At 34.9% G+C, this 21,144-nt stretch overlaps 3 protein-coding genes and 1 long non-coding RNA gene across 13 annotated transcripts; 2 read left to right on the top strand and 2 right to left on the bottom strand.

Moving 5' to 3' along the window:
• The first annotated feature begins 1,440 nt into the window (after window positions 1-1,440).
• Window positions 1,441-2,878, top strand: LOC109148745 (uncharacterized protein At5g19025-like). Its single transcript, XM_019296471.1, has one exon. The coding sequence runs from the start codon at window positions 1,860-1,862 to the stop codon at window positions 2,526-2,528; it is 669 nt and encodes a 222-aa protein (XP_019152016.1). The 5' UTR covers window positions 1,441-1,859; the 3' UTR covers window positions 2,529-2,878.
• Window positions 2,879-4,442: 1,564 nt separating this feature from the next.
• Window positions 4,443-6,778, bottom strand: LOC109148741 (myb-related protein 2-like). Of its 10 annotated transcripts, none has more exons than XM_019296465.1 (7): window positions 6,610-6,778; window positions 6,319-6,536; window positions 6,148-6,224; window positions 5,976-6,051; window positions 5,807-5,879; window positions 5,646-5,715; window positions 4,507-5,225 (listed from the first exon to the last, which is right to left on the bottom strand). In XM_019296465.1, the coding sequence occupies exons 2-7, from the start codon at window positions 6,473-6,475 to the stop codon at window positions 4,563-4,565; spliced, it is 1,116 nt and encodes a 371-aa protein (XP_019152010.1). In that variant the 5' UTR covers window positions 6,476-6,536; window positions 6,610-6,778; the 3' UTR covers window positions 4,507-4,562. The 10 variants fall into 10 exon arrangements, with proteins under 10 accessions (XP_019152003.1, XP_019152010.1, XP_019152011.1 ...); XM_019296466.1 differs by having other exon boundaries at window positions 6,003-6,051; XM_019296467.1 differs by having other exon boundaries at window positions 5,646-5,712; window positions 6,003-6,051.
• Window positions 4,743-7,630, top strand: LOC109148746. Its single transcript, XR_002048863.1, has 3 exons — window positions 4,743-4,822; window positions 6,251-6,482; window positions 7,612-7,630. It is a non-coding gene; the product is annotated as an uncharacterized LOC109148746 (long non-coding RNA).
• Window positions 7,631-16,301: 8,671 nt separating this feature from the next.
• On the bottom strand, window positions 16,302-19,254 carry LOC109148742 (peroxidase 64-like). The gene is made up of 4 exons (XM_019296469.1): window positions 18,996-19,254; window positions 18,329-18,514; window positions 17,750-17,912; window positions 16,302-16,859 (listed from the first exon to the last, which is right to left on the bottom strand). Exons 1-4 carry the CDS (start codon window positions 19,197-19,199, stop codon window positions 16,465-16,467), a joined length of 948 nt encoding a protein of 315 aa, XP_019152014.1. The 5' UTR covers window positions 19,200-19,254; the 3' UTR covers window positions 16,302-16,464.
• Window positions 19,255-21,144: the final 1,890 nt, after the last annotated feature.

Genomic DNA, 21,144 nt, shown 5'->3' with positions numbered 1-21,144 from the left:
GGGAGAAATATTGACTGTATTTATGCAATCTAAATGACATATATAATTAAGGTTACACTTGTGTGAGATCATTTTATGAATTTTTATTTGTAAGACAAGTCGAGTCAATATGAAAATGTAATGCTTATATTGAAAAATATAATACTCCATGCTAATTAAGAATACAATGTTTGTTATTAGAAAAACACAAACTTATGTGAGACCGTCTCATTGGTCTCAATCCGTGAGATGGGTCGGACCTTCGATTAATGAGGTCAAAGATCCAAACCATTAATCTAAGACCTTTCACAAATTGCATTTGTTATATCATGGACCGCGGTCAAAACGACGCCGTTTCTTTAAGTAATTGACACTACAGTGTATTTAAACCGACACTGCCCTCACGTATTTATTTTTATATTATCAAATTAAACTGTAGTTATATCAAAATATACTGTAGTTGTGGTGAAATGAAACTGCAGTGTATATAAAATGAAATTGAATAACATTTCACATATTTGAGTGTATATTGTACAACGAAGCTGTAATTATATCAAAATGATCATGTAGTTGTGTTTTAATAAAACTATAATGTATATAAAATAAAATTAAATAACATTTTCACATATTTGAGTCTATAAATATCGAATGAAACTGTAGTTATATCGAAATGAAATTATAGTTGTGTTGAACTGAAACTGCAGTGTATATAAAATGAAATTGAATAACAGAGTTTCTTTTTACGGATGGGTGCGGAACGAATGCTGTTTCTTTTCATTAAACAAAACAATGTCATTTTGATGCGCGGTGCATAATCGATTATGCACCGCGATGCACGACATAATTTGCGATAATATTGAGACCCGCACTCAAATGTTACCCTAAGAAAACAATCGTTATGCTGTGGAATCGTGTCCACCTTGCAAGGTGGACACAGTTCTATGTTCATAATTACTGAATTATATGTTCATAATTATAAAACTATATACTCATAATTTTTGAACTTCATATTCATAATTATTGAATCCTATATTCACAATTACAGAACTTTATGCTTATAATTACTGAACTATATGTTCATAATTATAAAGCTATATATTCATAATTTTTTAACTTCATATTCACAAATTATTGAATCTCTATATTTATAATTACAGAAATATATATTCATAATTATGTTCACAACTCTATATTTTCAAAAAAAAAAAAAAATGTTCACAACTCTATGTTCATAATTATAAAATTATATGTTTATAATTTTTGAACTATATAATTGTAATTATAAATAATTTTGGACACGGTTCATAATTTGTCTTAAGAAAAAATGTAATAATTTGTTTTAAGAAAAAATGTAATATTTTGATGTGTAATATCTTAGGGAGTTATTATATGTTAAATTCTTAATCTTATGGCGTCATTGTAAAACGTTAAAGAAAAAAATATGGAGAAAAAAAAAAAAAAAGATTTGCCTTGGTCGACGGTTCCTATGGTGAAAAGTTGAAACGGCATTTGTATGTTTGTTACTGCCCTTTCCTTGCTGAACGGGACCAGTAAAACCGAAGCTGTAATTACTGCTCCATTCTTATCTTTTTTACTGAGCTTCCTCTTCCTCGCTATAGCCTATAGTAGCAGTAATTAGCTTCTTATCTTCCCCCGTTGTTTATTATTATTATCTTCTATAAATTAGATTAAATACTCCGTAATGGTTTATGCCCGTATGTTTCTTCAATCTTCTTCGCCGGCGTTCTGATCTCTCTCTCTCTTTCTCTCAATCTTCATAATAATCCGATCATCTGGTCTGAGTGACTGAATTCGCAGTATTTGATTGATTCGAGAAGAATTAGGAATTTAGATAAATAATAGGGGGGGAAGACAGTGAAATGATGTTACCGATGGTTGATTGCCGGGGATTGATCGAATTCTGCAGGGCTTTTGAGCAGCACAAGAACAGGTCCCGATTCCAATCCAGCAAGAACAAACAATCCCAGGATAAGAATCCCTTCTGCTCCGATCACTCTCCCATGGCCGCTCTTGATTTGGTGTTACTCATCCTGGTTCTCGGATCTCTAGGTTTTCTCCTAATCCCCTATTTCACTTCGGTGTTCGCCGAGGCTTTTCCGATTCTCTGCGAAATCGTCGTGGAATGCGTCAACGACACCCCGGTGGAGTATTTTGTTGGCCTTGTGGCGGCGCTCTTAGGAGTTCTCGTCGTGATCGTCGCGTGGGAGATCCTCGATTTGCGGTCTAGGAAGTGCGGGAATCCCAAGTGTCAGGGCTTGAGGAAAGCGGTGGAGTTTGATATCCAGCTCGAGTCGGAGGAGTGCCTCAAGTATTTGCCCCCGGACGCGACCTTCAACGGGAACGCCTTCTATAATTACGGCGTGAAGCCGTTGGAACTGGGGCAGGATCGCAAGGAGCTGGAGGCGGAGCTGAAGAGGATGGCACCGCCCAACGGCCGCACCGTTCTCATCTTCCGGGCACCCTGCGGCTGCCCTGCAGGTAGATTGGAGGTTTGGGGGAATAAGAAAATTCGTAGAGTTAAGAAATGAATTTTATACGGAGGGAGGGAGTTCGTAGAGTTATAGCTCTTAGTTTGTTATTGTTCCAGCAGGATCCATCCTTATACAATGATGAATAAAGTAGGAGATATCATCAAATCAGTTTCGTGCAATACAAATAAGTATTTTGACGATGTAGCAAAACAATACATAACACTTGATTTTGTATATTATACTAATTCTTCTTTATGGGCTTTATATATATTTTTTCTTCTTACACCTAGTGTTTGGTGAGATCATTTTATTCTTGTTCTGTTAATGTCACTGTTCATGCTGTTATAAACCCAAGGGCATCTGTCAGAAGTATGCTTTTATTGTTTGAGACCGAATCTCCTTTCCAAGACTTCACAGAGGGAAGAGTTGATGTTCCTAATCCATGTGTGTGTTTTTTTCCCCTTCTCTCACTACATTAACCCATATTTCCTGTTTAGATTTGTGTTGCACCAAACAATTGATAAAGGTCACCTAGTTGTAGTGACTGTGTCTGAGTTCGTTCAATACATCGAGTTAAAACGAACTTCAGAGGTGTATTGTTAACCCGAGCATCACTTTTGGTTATTGTGGTAACATTCTTGTGTTACAACTGTGATTAAAGATGGGAAAGGAACTGAAAAGAAAGAAATCTAATTGAATGAGATTACTGTGATCCTACTGAAGTTTGTGGTAATGTCCTAGTCTTCCTGGGATTTCCTTTTCCATTTACTTTTCTTGTTCATGCAAGTGTTATTAGCCCTTAGATTGTGAGCCATATCTTTGCTCCAATAGGCTGATCTTGGCTTGTTGGTAAGCTGATTCATGTTATGTATCCAAAGTTCTTTTAATTCATACGTCATAACATTCTTGTCTCCCCTATTTTCTGTCTCTCTTTCAGTGAAATATGCCTACTGATCATTTACCAGCTACCTACTAATAGTTTGATACAAGTTGTAATTTTTCTTTTCCAATGCGAATTGTTTTTATCATTAGCAGTTACTGGAGCATTTAATGTTCAAGATTGAAGACTGCTTCAAGCAATCAATTTCGCATTGGACTTCCACGGGCTCTGGATAGAGAAATGTGTCTTCTGTTGAAATCTAATTGGAAATGCTTTCAATATTCAAGATTGAAGACTGCTTCAAGCAATTAATTTCACATTTGACTTCCACGGGCTCTGGATAGAGAAATATGTTTTCTGTTGAAATCTTATTGGAAAAGCATCTTTAGATCCTGCCTTTCCTTTACTGCAAGAATTAACATCTGAAATGCTCATTCAGAGAGGAGAAGGTGGGACTTGGGAGATAGTAAATGACTAAAAATCAAAATAAAAATGAGCTTTCTGTTATCTTTTGATGGATACTCCTTTTAATCCGACTCAGCAAAGTATTTTGTGCTAAAACTGTCTATACTGTTCTTTAACCATGGTATCTTAAGATGGCGGTGGCAGATGATATGAAGGTTATTTCTGTTCCCATTATATTATATGTAATTATATCTATATTAATATGAAGGGTGGCCTCGTTCGTGATGCTACCGGGGGTCTGGTTTGCGGTTTTACTACTAAGATTGGGAAGACTAATAGCTTCATGGCAGAACTGTGGGGCCTAAGGGAGGGTCTATGGTTATGTCTTGAGAAGGGTCTTCACCGGGTTATCGTGGAGATGGATTCTAAAGTGGTCATTGACCTTCTAAGGGGAAGCAAGGAAATCAACAATTCCTTCTGCATCTTGCTACGGGATTGCTTGGATTTGGCTATCAAGTTTACCAGAATTTCCTTCATCCACACTTTTAGAGAAGGAAATTATTGCGTGGACTTCCTGGCTAATCTTGCACACGAGAAGGACTGGGGCACCTGGGTGTTCACGGATGCAATGGACGGGCTAACTGATCTTTTGGCCCGCGACGCGGGAGGAGCTCTCAACCGAAGAATTAGATAACTTTGAGGCGTAGCCTCTCTTTCTTCACCAAAAAAAAAAAGGTTTTGACACATTACTTACATCAACTACTATGCATATATGTTTTGGCCATTGATTTTGATAGCAGGTTACATTACTCTTCCTGCTCTTTGGCTGGCATATTCAGATCAAATGATTTCTCATTTGAAGCATTCATTGCCTTTAAGTCTTTATAGCTAGGAAAGTTACTCATGTTAATTTTATTATCTACCGCTACCATATTCTGAGCTTCTATTTGAGCTGCAGAAGTTGGTGAGGCATAAACTTGATAGCACTTTCCTCTTTCGTGTGTTTCATCTGCAGAAAAGCCGCTGCTAGTGCTTCCTTTTTCCATTTGAAGGCTGATTTTTAAAGGTGCAGCATCAAACCTTTTCTTTTCTGGTATTATTAATTCCCTGTCATCTGTCCTTGCTGAAGTGTATGGAAACTTCCCTTTCTCTTTATGTGCTTCTAAACATCTTTTGTATGACGGCTTAAGAAAATTCTTCCTCTCTATCTCCAGTGTTGAATATGTTGTGCCAACATAATCAGGCTCGATATAATTTGTGCTTTCCATTGGAGAACTCAATGGATCAGAATTCAATATGCTTATATGGTCTTTCTGTGCCATTTTTCTTTGCTCATCAAGCTGCTCTGTGGTTAATTCCATTTCTTCCACCTGTGGATATTGTCTCTTTTCATTGTTGCTGGTTTGCTTCAGTGTGCCGTGGTATTCTCTCTCAATATATTGCACTTGCTGTTGCGCCCTCTCAAACTGCTGTGGAATAATTAAATGCTAATTCTGACATTTTCAAAGAACTTATACTGCCAGAGAAATGGATGTAAGAAGTTCCTTTGACACATAAACTGTATGCTCATATTTTTCAGTTTGGATTTTGACAATTGTAAGAAGCATGTACTATGTAGTCATGTACTACAGGATCTAAGCCTGTATTACTAAAATGAGAATAACATTTATAATGGCCTTGGAACACATAGTACCTGTCATTGGATAACATATATTCCAGTTTTATAATATGATCTTTTCAGTACTTGATGCATCAATCCAAAATAAAATTTTAAAGAATTAGCCAAAAGTAGTTGAACTCAATGTAATTAGATTTGTGTGCTTGCTTATAATTTTTTCTCCCTCCCAGTTGTAGAGAAAAGGAATATGTTGTATAAACTTGCAACATACCTCAAGCTTTGTCTGTGAAGTTCTCTGTCTTTCAGTTGATATCTCTGGTACATCACTCACCTGTATACTTCTTGAGGCAAAATTGACAGTTAAGCATAAAGTGTGCAACCAATAATAAACAAACATGCAAAAAAGAAAAACTTAAACTTCTGTCTTCTTACCCCATTGTATGCAATCCAGGTGTTATGCTGTACTTGTGTTCTTGATGTCGTTGAAATACTGTTGCTCTTATTGCTGTTTCCATAGTTCTAAAATTTAGTATTATATTATAAAGGGCTTTATAGGTGCTGTGCTCTTCATGCTTACTGTTTAGCAATTTGAAAAGTTCACCAGAAAATTCGTGGAAACACTTCTTACTCTTTCTTGTGTTCGTATTTGCTTGCTTAGAACCATTGAGTCTGTACTTCTGAAATCAGTAAGTGAACTTTTAGTTTATTTATTAATTTTTTTGTGTGTGTAAAGCTGAGATCCCTAAATGGCTTGAGAGAACTTTCATAAGTACCTGAAGGTGGCTCTTTATATGGTCTGTTGTGATTTGCTCAATGTCCATCAGCCTCATTATATTTTTTGGAGTTGCTTCTGATCATTAATTATTCTTTTATCAGCTGTCAGAAGAGTATGACTATACTTATTTCATATTCAAGACATGCACAATGTAAGAGTTTGTACTCACTGTATATTCCTCCAAGTTGATTCACTGCATCAACAAAGCGCCCGTGAACCTGTACTGTCCATTTAAACCTGGGTTTCCGAACACCTGACAATGACTGCTTAACTTCTTGGCCATTCTTTTCATTCTTGGTTTCATTTCTTCCTGGAGTGCTCATCATACTGGAGGTAGTGAATTTAATTCTTATCGACGATGAGCGTAGCACAATATCAAAGGTTTTCCTGCAATAAAAAATATAACGGTAAAAAACTGAGGATGATATTATGAATTTCTGCGAGATATTAAACCTTGTACCTGACTTGCAAAGTGAAATTGTGGAGCTGCTTTACTGCTGCTTATGCATGTTGTATATGCAGCCTTTGGATCTTTTTATTCCATCCATTTATTTCCACTATTGGTTCATCCCATTTAACCTCTTCAGTTCCCATTTTTATAAAGTGATTCTAAGAAGGGCCTCTTAGTCTCAGAGAATAGACTCCTTTTCCTTGTGGACCCCATCTGAAACTTTATCTTACTGAATTGATGAATCTTGACTTGGACAAAATACCCAATTGTTGCTATGCTAATATTCTTAAACTTTATTACCTATATTTGGTGCCTTAACTTTTTGGATTGTCTCTGATATCAAATATGTTATTTGACTGCTACCATATTTACCTTTATGTATTTCTCTTTTTACATCTGGGCATGCAAATCCTTGATGAAGCTTTGTATTTGAAGAAGGGGGGACGCCGGACGGGAGTTTAATGTTAAGTAATATCTTCATATCAGTTTTATGAACACAAATAGAAGAAATACTTCCAAATTGTGGGTAGCTGTATAAACTGTGCCATTGCCACATCTATGGATAATTAGATATTACTTGATCTAGAAACACAGTTGACAAGTTTCAACATCTTGATTAGATGAAGCAGCATGAAGCTGGTGCTATTTTGATTCTGTACTATGTTTCTGACAAAAGGGCTGCTATTCTGTGAATTGTAGCTTGACTGCTTTTATACATTATTATCAGATGAGTTCTACTATACAAACTCCCAATTTCTACTCCCTTGTTTGTACTCCCTGAGGTGGCAAATAAAGATTGGTTAATTTTCATCATGTGGGTGGTCCACAGGAAAATGTCTATATCAAGAACATGTGAGAGGAAGTAAAATTTGGGAGTATAAAATGGGAGTACACTAAGTATTTTCCTTATCAGATTATATTTTTCCTTTATATGATACTTTACTAACTCTTTGGAGAGAAGCATGGTATTTAATATCTGTGTCTTTAGAACCTTTACAGCTTAGGGTTTAGCTTATGCCTTTTAATCACCATCTGCAGCTGCTCCACCATCCAACAGGAAGAACTGGTTAAGGGATGCCAAGTCAAATGTGTCAGGCTATATGCTAGAGGAACGAACTCTCCATTAGAAGAGGTCAAGGTCAAACAGTATCCAAACACCTATCTGGTTCAGATGGAAGCAGTGAACACCAAGGAGGAAGTGGCATGGTACCCTGGGAAAGCCCATGGCCTACGTCTACGAGGCTAAGACCAAGAAGAATGGCTCTCACTACTGCTGCATCTACAACAGTGGCATCATCAGAGCTAAGTTTCAAATCCAACTTCCCACCCAAATCCATAGGAAACAAGGTTAGAGTTTTCATGTACCCAAAACATCTAAAGCTAGAATGTTGAAGATGCATGATGTGAGTTATTGATTACTTTCAAAGATCACTAGTGATTTATGCAACTGCATCTTTACTAAATAGGTGAGTTATATTTGTGTCATGTTTTAATTATATATTCCTTTTGTCCTTTCAATCTTGTTTTAGTAATACCTAAAAAAAAAAAATACCTTTACAGCTTTTAGGCATTGTAGGATGAGAAACCAAATGCTCTTGTTATTTCACGCTCTTTCCTGCAAGTCTTGTCACTTTATAAATCTTGACAATCTTAACTGAAATGATTGCTCTTTCAAATTGTCAACTAATTGATGCTGCAGCTTTAAATTTATAAATATTGGCTTTTTAGCAACTTGATGAGAAACCATGCAAATATGTTTTTCATTACTTGGCCTGTATGTAGGTCTTGTCGCATTAATCTCGAATGTTAATTGAGATAATAGCACTTCCAAATATGATCTGCAACCAATTGTTGAGCTTTGCTTTGCTACTTTTAGAAGAATTGACACCATAGTTCGTTCTATTTAATAATGTTTATTTATCCAGTATCTTTTTTTCACCCTTTCAAAGCTTTTATGGACCTTTTCCATTTTTCAGATGCCTCAATTAAAGTGCATGCACCCAGCCCCAGTGCCACTTTATTCAATATTACTGGTTGCTATGGTGACAGCAGATTCATTTTTCACTTCTGAGGTATGAGGTATGACACAGAAAATACTAGTTGAAACCTTTATCTAAAAGTGGGAGATCTTCATTCTTGCCCTAAACAATTCTTTGAGCCCCTGGCCCCTCTCTCTCCTCTCTTTGTGGACTTGGGTATCATGTAAAGTTAGTAGAAAGAAGTGGGGTAGAGAATAACTTGGCTACTTTCTAAGAAGTAAACCTTGGTTCAAATCTCATTAACTCCATTCGACAACATGTAAAAATTAAGGATGGCAGTGAGGCGGGTTTGGATCAGGGTACCTACATCCACCACCTGACTCACCATATGGATATAATTAACAAAATTATTTATAATATTTTAAAATTTGAATAATTCTATATTCTCAAATTGTGTTAATAATAATAAAATTATACTATATAAAATTTTCAATTGTATAGACAAAACTTTATTATTTCTAAATGTTTTCATTATTTCATATGTTGGCATGTTGCTATATTTTAATATCTATCTACTATCTATCTACTATACTAATAAGAGCCAAAGAAAGTTAGGCCTATAATGGGTAGAAAAAATATGGATCTACAGTATAGAAATTATGGATCTACAACATAGAAATTATGAATCTACAGTATAGAAATTATGGATATGGAATTGTTGCCCACCTTGCAAGGTGGGCACGTGCTCACAGCATAATTTGCCGGATAGTTATGCCATGGACCCAGGTCTATCTTGCAATGTGGACCCAGGTCCAAAACCATGTAGTTTGCGCGTGTTAAAATAACGGTGCCATTAGTGGCACCATTTCCACAGCTAATGATTTTTTTTTTTCTTAAAAAAAGTTATTGAAAACAACTCAGCGAGTGAATATTTAGTTCTGTAATTGTGAATATAGAGTTCTTTAATTGTGAATATAGAGTTCTGTAATTGTGAATATATAGAGTTCAAAAATTGTGAATATAGAGTTCTGCAATTGTGAATATTGAGTTCTGGAATTTTGTATATTGAGATCTAAAATTGTAAATATTTAGTTCAAAATTGTGATGATCTTTATACAATCAAATGCAAACGCAACTATAATTATTTTAAGCAATATGATCTATTATTTAGAAAAACCTCCTCTCTCTTTGCAGGCATATATTCAGCTATCAACTATGGAAACAATCTGATTCATTCCCATTTCCCAGAGCTCCAATAATTACTTAACTTTTCCAGTAAAGACAAGAAAGAAAACGAAAGAAGATCCCAGAGACCCAGAGGCATCTAATATATAGTTACATTATTTTGAATCTGATAAAACATGCAACTGCAATTATATTATTATTATTATTGGGTATTATTTATCAATTTGCTACGGAGTATATCTTTCTTCCCCTAAGAATCTGACTATCTGAGGCTGTTGATTTCTATGACTAGTGTTGGAGGTATATTTTGCAGGAACATCGATCAGCTTGACGTGTTGTGTGTATACTGATCGAATTTTGTTTGCTTGCAGAATATAATGCAGACTTGTGTGGATTCCACTTCTCATCTTGAGGGGTGGGAATAGGCCACACGCCTATCATGAGGCTTATGATTTAGTGTGTTTGGCTGACAGTTTAGCACTCAGGTATGGGTATAAAAGTGATTGTTATTGTTTGGTTGACTGGTTTTTAAAATACTACTATGAGTTTGGAATACTCCATTAATGAAAAAACTCATTCTCTTATTTTATAAGGGTTTCATCTCATTATTCATCTTTAGCCTAATCATTCCCATTCCACCCTACTACCAAACATGCAAAATACTTTCACCAAAACGCATTACCATTACCAAGTATATATTTGATACCCATTCTAATTCCAATTCCCACGTGCAAACCAAACACACCCGGCCCTAGTGTAGTTTGGGTTTAGCTTATTTAGTAACCGTTATATAATGAACCATGGTTTATAGAACGCTGTGTAGATCATGATCCAATAAATTGTCAAATGAAATTGAGTAGAATTAAAATAAAACTAGTGTGTGGAAAATAAAATTAAAAAAACAGAGTTCATGCAATAACATATAATGTCAAGTCTAGTTTGAGTTTAGATTGACCTAGCCTATTTACTAAGAGGTTAAGTCTAAACTTATTTTAGAACATATTTAACTAAAGGGAAAATTGCATCTTTAGTCTCTGAGTTATAACCAAGTTCCGATTCAGTCCCTAAGTTATAGCAGTATCTGAGTTTAGTCCCTCAGTCATGAGCAAAGTGGCGAGTTTGGTCCCTAGCATTAATATTTGCAACTAACAGAAAACTTAAAAACAATTTGATAATAGAGGGGTAAAATATGAATTTCAAATTATAATCTTCTTCTTATGTTGAAACGCATTGCGCAACAGTCATTATTTTCTTCTGATACCTACAATCGAAGGTCTTTTTCTTTCCCAAGCTCTGAAATCTCAAATTCATCCACTTCCAAGTTGTGAATTCATAAGTAAGTTGTTTCTCTATTTTATATGTTTAAATAAATAATCAATATTCTCTATTTTATATCAAGAAAAAAGTAACTTGGAGGATATTGATTATCAAGAAAAAAGCAATCAATATTCTTCATGAAGTTAGCAAGCACCTCCTCCAAATTACTTTTTTCTTGCCCATTAATACGGAGAATATTGATTATTTATTTAAACATATAGAATAGAGAAACAACTTACCTATGAATTTTGTAGCTTGGAAGTAGACGAATTTGAGATTTCAGAGCTCGAGAAAGAAAAAAACTTCGATTGTAGGTATAAGAAGAAAAGAATGATTGTTGTGCAATGGGTTTCAACATAATAAGGGGATTATAATTTGAAATTTCTATTTTACTCATTATTAAATTGTTTTTCAATTTTCCGTTAGCTGCAGACAAAATATTAACGCTAGGGACCAAATTCGCCACTTTACTCATAACTGAGGGACTAAATTCGAATACGGCCATAACTTAAGGACTGAGTCGGAATTTGGTTATAACTCAAGGACTAAAAATGTAATTTTCTCTGAACTAAATAGGCTACTTAATCTTATATGTTTTAAGGCCTAACATATATGCCTACAAGCCTGTCTTTTATATATATATATATATATATATATATATATATATATATATAAAATAGGCTTTAGACATTCCATTTTGGGTTTATTTGTGGCTGTGATTTTTTTTAAAAGATTTTTTATTTTATTTTATTTAGAAAGGGGTGCTTTGATAATTTTGAAGTGTGTTTTGATTATTGGACATGATTTTAGGAGTTTAATTTATGGTAAATTTGGATTCTCTTGTTGTTGTGTAGTCGCCTTTGCATGAAGTTTTTATTTATCTATCTTGCTTTATGTTTTTCTTTGTTTTGCGTTTCTTTTTTTCTCAGGTTGGTTTTTGTGTTTTTTTTTTTTTTAATTGTCTATTGTTTGCGTATAATATTGTCTATTTTTGTGATTCACCAATGTGTATTTTTTGCGGGCAATGTATTGGTATGCACTGTGGTTTCCATGTAGTTGTGCATTTATATTGTCGATTGTGTGCATTTTAGGTGAATTAGAGGAAGAACAAGTTCCTCTTGTAACAAGTGTGCCCGCTATTTTCTGCCATTTTTAGTCATTTGTTAGTTTTGCCGTTTGTTGACTGTTTAAATATGTTGAGAAAAATTTGGATATAAGTCTATTTTCACCAATTCATTCCTGCTTCTGATCACCCTGTGAGATTCACTCTTCCATGGATTCATTTGCAGACTCTATTCCCTGGATTGTGGCTGACAGAAATTACACTTGACCTCTACAAATTAAAGTTCCTGAAGATCGATCAGTAGAAAGAAAAAAGGTATGCATTTTCTTCAAATTCTGATAGCTATTTAGATTTGATCTTTAGGATGATGTAAATGAAACCCAGTTTTCACTCTCAGTTTATATTTTATAACTAAAAGTTCTAAGCTTTCTTTAATTTTGCAGATTGCAGACTAACCCAGTTTTCACTGCTGAACTTGTGCATGCTTCTTGCAATCACTAGAAACCACGATTCTCATTCAGTCTTCTGTCCAAGTTTTGTGCCTGGGGTGGGAAAGAATAATATGCCAAAAGCTTATTAAAGGACAAGAACATAACATGAAAAGACAAAAAAAAAACTCCTAGAATTAGATGGTCAATATGACGGAGGATTAAAAGTAGCACGATCAGACAAAGAGTGATTGCGGCAAAATTAATTATAATGGACTAAAATTACAAATGTCATAATAAAAGTAAGACCAAAAATAGGAATTAACTCTATAAAACATGTAAAGATTTGGTTCAGAATTGTATGCCCTAATAACTTGTGCTTAACAACTATATAGTAAAATTATGAATGCATTTCAATTTTAGGCTGGTATTTTGTTTGTTTGTTTGTTTTTTTTTTTTTTTACTCAACAGTCATTTCATCGTTGATGCTAATTTTGTAAATTCATGATTCTTTATTAAATAGTATATGTTATATACTTTGTTAAACTCTTTCAACCAAACGAAGAATCAATACGTATTTCATCACTGGGGTTTAATTTGATCCTGTGATCACATATTTGGAATGATAACAGAGGTGTTATCACACTATCAGTAGTTGGTTTCAAAATTTTTCAATAATTATACTCTTTCAGTATATTATTTTCAATTCAGACTTCTTTTTAAATCTCTCTCTACTCAAAATGTCTAGTGACCATAAACATTTCGATGATTATAGTTAGGAGATTGGGAACCATTTGATGCACAAGATTTGATCTCATAATGTCACCTAGATCAATCTAGATCAATTGCATTTGCACACATTTAATCGCGTTCGCACATACTTAATCTAGACCATTAAAATTAATTAGATTGATGCACAAGATTTGATCTCACAATCTCACCTAAACAGGTGATCTCATGTGATATATATATATATATATATATATATATATATATATATATATATATATATATATATTGAGAGAGAGAAAACTGTTCAGGTGTGAATTCTTATTATCATGTGCATTTGTGCACTATCACCAGCCGTGCATGTGGTTTGATTAGTGGTAAAAAACGGGGGTGCACGCTAGTCCAGTGCACTGCGGTTACCCTATATATATATATATATATATATATATATATATATATATATATATATATATATATATATATATATATATATAACTTTTTTTATATTAATAATGAGATGTGTAATTTATAAAGTGTTTTCTATTTGAATTATTTTATCAAATTAGTTATGTTTCATATTTTGTTATGAGTATTTTTATAATGTTTTAATGTGTTTTATTTTTCGCATATATCTAATAATATTTAATTATTTATGACTATATTCCTTAAGTGTTTCATTGTTTTTAAACTATAATGTTTGGCCCCCACTGGACAAAATTTCTGAGTCCGCCACTGATGGCGGGACCACGATGCCTAGAAGGTGCTGTTTAAAAATACCTTAGGGTCTGTTTGGAAACCCGGAAAATGACTTCTGGAAAATGAGTCATTTTCCAAAAGTCATTTTCCTTTCCTGTGTTTGGCTGCACAATGGAAAACTGTCTTTTGGTGTTTGGTTCATTTTCTAGAAAATGATGGAAAAATGTCTTTTGGTGTTTGGTTCATTTTTCAGAAAATGAACAAAATGACATACTAAAACATTTTAATTATTATATACCGATTATGACAATTTGAAATCACAATTACATATTAGAAAAAACATAAATGCATAAATAAAATCTTGAAAATTAAAATTCACAAATTAAGCAAAATCATTTTATTATATAATCAGTAAAAAAAATAACAGCAACATGATTTGACATAAAAAATAAAAAATAAAAAAAAATTTGCATCTGATTTCGGAACTGGTTTTCCGCATCGGAAACCAGATCTGGTTTCCAATGCGGAAAACCAATTCACTGGTTTCCGATCGGAAACCAGTGACCGGCACGGGTTTCCGATCGGAAACCAGTCTGCACTGGTTTCCGATCGGTAACCAGTCTCACTGGTTTTCCGATCGAAAACCAGTGGGTCACTGGTTTCCGACGGGAAACCAGTGACCTCACTGGTTTCCGACGGGAAACCAGTGCAGTCACTGGTTTCCGTCGGAAACCAGTGACCTCCGATGCTCACTGGTTTCCGATCGGAAACCAGTGACTGCACACTGGTTTCCGGTGGGGAAACCAGTGAAGAAGGTTGAAAAAAAAAAATCTGAAATGGTGAAGTCATATTTTGGGAGAAGAAGGTTTGAGCGTGTGTTGATTGGAAGATGGAAAATGACTTCTGTCAAAAAAAAGGGGAAGTCATTTTCCAGATTTTAGTCCTCATTTTTCATTGACTAACTAGCATTTTCCTTTGACCATTTTATTTTCAGCCTTCCCAAACACCAAAAACCCAAAAAATGATTTCCAGAAACAGATCATTGAACTCCGGCCAATGCTGGGAGCAATTGCTGGAGGCTGGAGCAGTGTATCATCAGCTAGTACTCCGAGCCCAGGCTGTTAAAGCTCTTGGTGGTTCATTCCAAAGCACCCCTACCGTTTGATCTGCCATATATATCCATATGATTTGATCATCATTTGTATCAATCAAATCTTGTATTGTTGTGTGCTACCATTTAGCTGATCATCATATCATTATATATGTAATGTGTTTTTACAATGATCTTGTCAGACTCCTTTTGCTATTGTAACTTGGTTTTGCTCAGACTGTAATTCATATATGGAGTTAATGCATTTTTCTTGTTTGGCCTCTGTACTCAAGTTGTTTGCTTTTAAGCAATCTCTGTTCTTTCCTTTTGGCTTTTGTTATATTCTTGCCTACATAAATCGAAATCCTTTGCCCCAAAGCGATCTTATATCCTGACCCGACAGTATGATGAAGGGTAAATTAGGATAACTTAACAACCTCCTAGATGGGAGGATCTATATTTGGTGCTATATTCTAATGAGTTTATACCAAATTTAATCCTCTAACTATCACTTATTTCTCATTTTAGTCATTGGCTTTTAAAACTACTAAATTTAGTCTAAGAGTATTGAATCATTTCCAATTGTAATCAACTATAAGCTTTTTATATAATTAACATTTAGCCATTGAGGGTGAAATTAGGACTATTAAAATAAACATATTAGGGAAAATTGCATCTTTAGTCCCTGAGTTATAACCAAGTTCTGGCTCAGTCCCTAAGTTATGGCCGTATCTGAGTTTAGTCCTTCAGTTACGAGTAAAGTGGCGAGTTTGGTCCCTAGCATTAATATTCTGTTTGCAGCTAACGGAAAACTTGAAAACAATTTAATAATAGAGGGATAAAATAGAAATTTCAAATTATAATCTCCTTCTTATGTTGAAATCCATTGCACAACAGTCATTCTTTTCTTCTTATACCTACCATCTAAGGTCTTTTTCTTCCCCAAACTCTGAAATCTAAAATTCGTCCACTTCCAAGCGAGATTCATAAGTAAGTTGTTTCTCTATTTGATAGGTTTAAATAAATAATAAATATTCTCCGTATTTATCAGCAATAAAAAAATAACTTGGGGGAGGTGTTTGCTAACTTCATGAATTTTCTTGATAATCAATATCCTCGAAGTTATTTTTTCTTGATCTAAAATCAATATTGACCAGGTGGAGACCTAATTATACCAAGACGAACAAAATGTTATTATTCAAATAAACAAATGATTTTGAGAGTAAAAGCAATCCACTAATTATCTTAGTTATTGCAATCCATTACATATATTCTGCTGGTAAAGAAAGAAAATGAGGTTTATGAAACTATGAAAGACAGCCCATTTTGCTGGACTATCCACACTCACTAGAAAGGATATAAACTTTGGAGGCTAATCTAATTAGCTATCCAGCAATATTTTCTGACTTCCTGTCCTCCTGTAATGCTGCTCATCTTGATCATGGAGTTTGCAAAAGCCTTAAAGAAAGCTTCTTTTGAGTTGGCATACTGCAAAACCAGGGACTTAGTGTTTGGGTTGGTGAACAAAGCCTGGTCTGAGGAGAAGAGGCTTTTCCCCTGGACAATTAGCTTGTAATAGTTGTTGTCAAAAGTTGTGGAAGAAGGGTCCATGCTGGTTCCTGCATTCTTGGATCTGCTGTTCAGGGGACAGATGGCTTTCAGGTTGGCAGCAATGGTGGGGTGAAGTGTGGGATCAACATCATGGGTGGCATTGAAGTTGTGGAGTCTGTTGTTGAAGGAAGAACAATGGGAGAAGCCTATGGTGTGCCCACCTGCAGATGCATAGTTGTTGAGATTAATGACGAGAATAATGGCAGAAAGTAAAGAAGATAAGATTTACGGGTTTTAGCAATGTGTCTATATTAATTGTGTCAGTTTTAGGAATGACAATGGGGCGGGGTGGGTGCGGGGATATATTCTCCGCCCCCGCACTCGCATTTCCAACCCACTCCCCGTACCCGCACCTGCACCCACGGAGATTTTGCGGGTGCGGGTAATACCCCACCCGCAACTCTAATTCTTCATATTACACATAAATCTAATAAAAATTTTATACTACAATTCTAATTATTACATGGATTTTTTATAAGTTTAAACATAACTCTAAAATTTAATAAGAGCCAATGAAGTTAATCCTTGGACCTAAAATTGTGTTGGTAGTATAAATTGTATTAAGTGTTTACTCATTATATTATTTGTGTTGTTCTTATTCAATTTTAATTAACAAAAAACTAAGAAGTTTAATTTATTATGCATTTTTAATTATAAAATATGCATAAACTTATATAATAAATGAATACTAATAACAAAATATATAAGTGTGGGTGCGGGGGCGTGAATCAGATACCTCCCCTCGCACCCACCCTCATACTCGCACGGGTATACAAAATTCTCTCCATACTCGCACCCATTACCTAAATTGTGCGGGTATTTTTTACCCAAATTATGCGGGTATTTTAAAACCCGTAGGGGCGGGGATGCGGGGAACCCATTGGGTGCGGGTAGAATTGACATTCCTATTCAGTTTATTGAGTTTTTGTAGAGAAAATTTGTCTATATGGTTCAGCAATATGCCTACGTCTATGAGAGTTGTTCTTTTATTAATTGTGCTAGTTTACTGAGTTTTTGTAGGGGAAATTTGAGATTTGTTTGGAGGAAGGACCTGAGAGGGCCACCAGGTCTGCCATTGATAGACCTCTCTGTGAGAAGCTCTTCTGCAGTTGAGATAGGTTGAAGGTTGGACCTGGCAGTTGTGTGGTTTCACTGGCTTTTGATACTCTCCCATCTTTTCTTCCTTTTGGGACATCCCAGTATGGCCCACCAGCCTGCAAGATGAATATAATAATAATAATAATAATAATAATAAAAGTATTGCACCTCAAATCCCGAAGGCTTCACTGATCTTCCATTTAGGAGAACCAGTTATGTCATTTGACCACAATGTCTTTGACAATCAGTTTTGATTGCAAAAGCAACATAATCAAGCTACTAGTGTGTGTGTGTACCGTTAACATTGAAGGTAAAAGTGAAAATGCATGACTATTAAAACACTCGCATATGTTATTAACTAATAGATCACTATTTGCATCACAATTAATAGTCATGATTTTCTAGTTTCATCCTCAATGTTAACAATTCACACGCAAAAATGTTGACAGTGGATTACAATTGGAAATGATTCAATACTAAAGAGTGATAGTCAGATAATTAAATTTGGAATCAACTCTTATCAATTACTTACTATGACAACGGCATCTCTTGCTGCAAACGCCAAAATATCAGCACATGAGACAACGCCGGGGCAGATTGCTTCCACTGCTTTCTTTGCATCATCAATGACATAGAATGCGTGCAGGGACTGATTAGGTGGTCCATTCTTCTCTGCAGAACTCTTCTTTGAGTTCAGCAACACTGATGCATCACAGCCCTTCATCAAGAAACACAAATGGGGTTAAACTACCATGCAAGAACTCTTGAGATTAAGAAATAATGCTTGCTTGTAGCTATGTATGCATATATGTTGGGGAAGTAAAGTTCATAATGTGAAATAAAACAGTATGCCGTAGAATAATCATTGTCATATAAGCGAATTCGTTGTTATCAGTGCAAGTTTACAACAACAGTGTCCCGTATCCACCATTGTATACAGTGACTTATCCATTCGCTGAATTATACGTAGGCACCTTTTAGGGCGCGGCGAGACTGGAGATTTAAGGTTGCTCCATACGACCATACCCAAGGTCAAGGATTGATTCCTTGACGTTTGGTTAAGGACGAGTGAGACCCTTTCAACCACATCCCAAGTTCGGTTCCCCGAGATTAACACAACAATCTCCGTTCCCGTGCACCAAACTAGGAATTGAAACTTATACAACATATACTTATAGTAATAAAGGGTGAAGGAATACCCTTATGAAACAGTCATGGAAATGCATCCTCAGCAGTGCAGCAGGAACAGTTTTGTCTGCCATGGAGGCCTTCTTCACAACCTGTGTCACTGCATTCTCTGCCTGGGGACATGTCTTCTCATAGTAGTTTGAGCTCAGTGCATTGCCCAGAGAAATGATGGAGAAGACAAGCAATGAGCTCAACAAGGCAACAATGGAGGCCATGGCTGGAAATTCTTGTTACTTTAAGAAACTATGGTTGTTATTATGCACTGCTTGTGGGTAACACAACCCTATAGCAGTGCTATTTATAGGGTGAAAAAGAACCAAAGAGGCCTGTTAATTATTCTGTATATGATATTTGGTTTGCTCAAATAGTATGTTTGGTGGCATGCATGTTGGAATTGACATTCGAGTGTTTTCTAAGCATCCATCTTAACAAGGATAACACCTTTTTCCTTATCCCCATGTCCCAACTTTGTCGGACTATATCCTGAACCTTATGAACCCGTCTCAAATTCATCAGGAGATAAATCGAACTAATCTAGCTTTCAGACTCAAAATACTAAATTGTACACTTTTGTACACAAAGAGGCCAGCCCAAACTCAAACCTCCATCCTATTGTTAGAAGCAAGTACTAGCTGAGACTTCTCATCCACTAAACCAATGTCCTCGGGACTGGGGAGGATAACACATTTTTGTTGCTCTTTGTTTGCCTTTTTTTTTTTTTCCCCTTTGGAAAAGATCTTATTTGACAAGTGTATTGATTAAATGGTCTTATTATGAGTTAATACGTATATACCCAATTTAGTCCTCGACTATAGTGGTTTTTTTCAATTTAATCATAAATGACTTTTTGTACTTAATTAGGTCATCCACTTTGATGGTTTTACCCAATTAAGTCCTTAGTTGTTATAATCAATGACTAATTAAATTGAGAAAAATAACTACAGTCAATGACTGAATTAGGTAAAACCACTATACTCTAAGACGAATTTGGGTAAAACTACTATATTTGAGTATAAATAGAGGTTAAATTACAAAGTTATCTTAATATAGGACTTAATTGGATAAAACCATCGAAATCGAAAACTTAATAATTAAGCACAAAAAAGTGATTTAAGACTAAATTGAAAAAAAAAAAAAATCATTATAATCAAGGACTAAATTGAGTATTAACTCGTCTTATTATTGAACAAATGTTTCACGTAAATAAGATTTACTGATAAAAATACATGTAATATTATACGTTTTGCACCGTTACAAAGGGAAATTCCTCAAAATCTGCACCTGCTATATATATGTATCTATTATTTTTAGTCTTAAAGAGGTGCAAGCTAGAACATTCTTGAACTTAATAAATGTTGTGCAATGATCATAATATGCATTTTTCCTCTGCAAAATCCTTGCAATTTGAGACAAAAAATTTCACTTTTTTCATCAGAACCCTGACACTCTTCACCTTCCTTTTTTTTTTTTTTTTTTTTTTTTTTTTCATGTTTCAACATCTCGTAATAGTGGTTGGGATTTTAACATCAATTCTGTTAATCATGTAATAATAGCACCCTCACCAGTAGTCTCTCTGCTTTATTTGGTGTCAACTGATTGTCAGTGGTGATGTGATCTGGTTGTTAGATTTGCTGGGGGGTTTTCTAACTTTTTGATGAGTGGAAGAAAAAGCCATGGATTAGTAGCCATGTTCTGCAATCTGCAACATGCCTACCATGGCTGCAAATTGGAGTTATACTTTGTAATGTATGTTTTGTAATAACTAATAATGGCTCATTGGCATGTACATGTACTTATAATTGCTACTTTGTGGACTTTGGCTAAATGATAACCTCTTTGCCTTTTTCTTGTCAAAAGTTAAGCAAGTAAAAGGGGGAAAAGTTAGTGAATGAATGTTGGGGTTACATTTACTAAGGTTATTTCATGATTATTTCAAATTGAATGGTCTTAGAGCAATTACAATAGTAATTTTTGTTCAGTTTTTAGGAGAACATAGCTTATGTGGAGGAGAGAGAAGATTTAACGTATGTTACGACACTATTATTTTATATTCTAGTAATAGTGACAACTTATTCGTAACAAATACTTACTTGTCACAATTATCATATTATCTGTGACAAAAAAAAAATTTATCACAATTTATCACACACAATAGTAACG

Source organism: Ipomoea nil, unplaced genomic scaffold (assembly GCF_001879475.1).
Source record: "Ipomoea nil cultivar Tokyo-kokei standard unplaced genomic scaffold, Asagao_1.1 scaffold2144, whole genome shotgun sequence".
Classification (NCBI taxonomy): Eukaryota; Viridiplantae; Streptophyta; class Magnoliopsida; order Solanales; family Convolvulaceae; genus Ipomoea; species Ipomoea nil.
The sequence above is the reverse complement of the archived record's forward strand: the minus strand, read 5'-3'. Positions and strand labels throughout refer to the sequence as shown.

What these genes read in the sequence shown, in the direction of transcription:
- LOC109148745 (XM_019296471.1), top strand. Translation starts at nt 1,860, where the DNA reads ATGATGTTACCGATGGTTGATTGCCGGGGATTGATCGAATTCTGCAGG.
- LOC109148741 (XM_019296458.1), bottom strand. Translation starts at nt 6,475, where the DNA reads ATGATGAGCACTCCAGGAAGAAATGAAACCAAGAATGAAAAGAATGGC. An exon ending in TCAACTTGGAGGAATATACA is followed by an intron (nt 6,225 to 6,318) that starts GTGAGTACAAAC and finishes ATTAATGATCAG; the next exon opens with AAGCAACTCCAAAAAATATA. An exon ending in CCTGGATTGCATACAATGGG is followed by an intron (nt 5,716 to 5,806) that starts GTAAGAAGACAG and finishes TTTTGCCTCAAG; the next exon opens with AAGTATACAGGTGAGTGATG.
- LOC109148742 (XM_019296469.1), bottom strand. Translation starts at nt 19,199, where the DNA reads ATGGCCTCCATTGTTGCCTTGTTGAGCTCATTGCTTGTCTTCTCCATC. An exon ending in CAAGAGATGCCGTTGTCATA is followed by an intron (nt 17,913 to 18,328) that starts GTAAGTAATTGA and finishes TTCATCTTGCAG; the next exon opens with GCTGGTGGGCCATACTGGGA. An exon ending in AGACCTGGTGGCCCTCTCAG is followed by an intron (nt 16,860 to 17,749) that starts GTCCTTCCTCCA and finishes ATGCATCTGCAG; the next exon opens with GTGGGCACACCATAGGCTTC.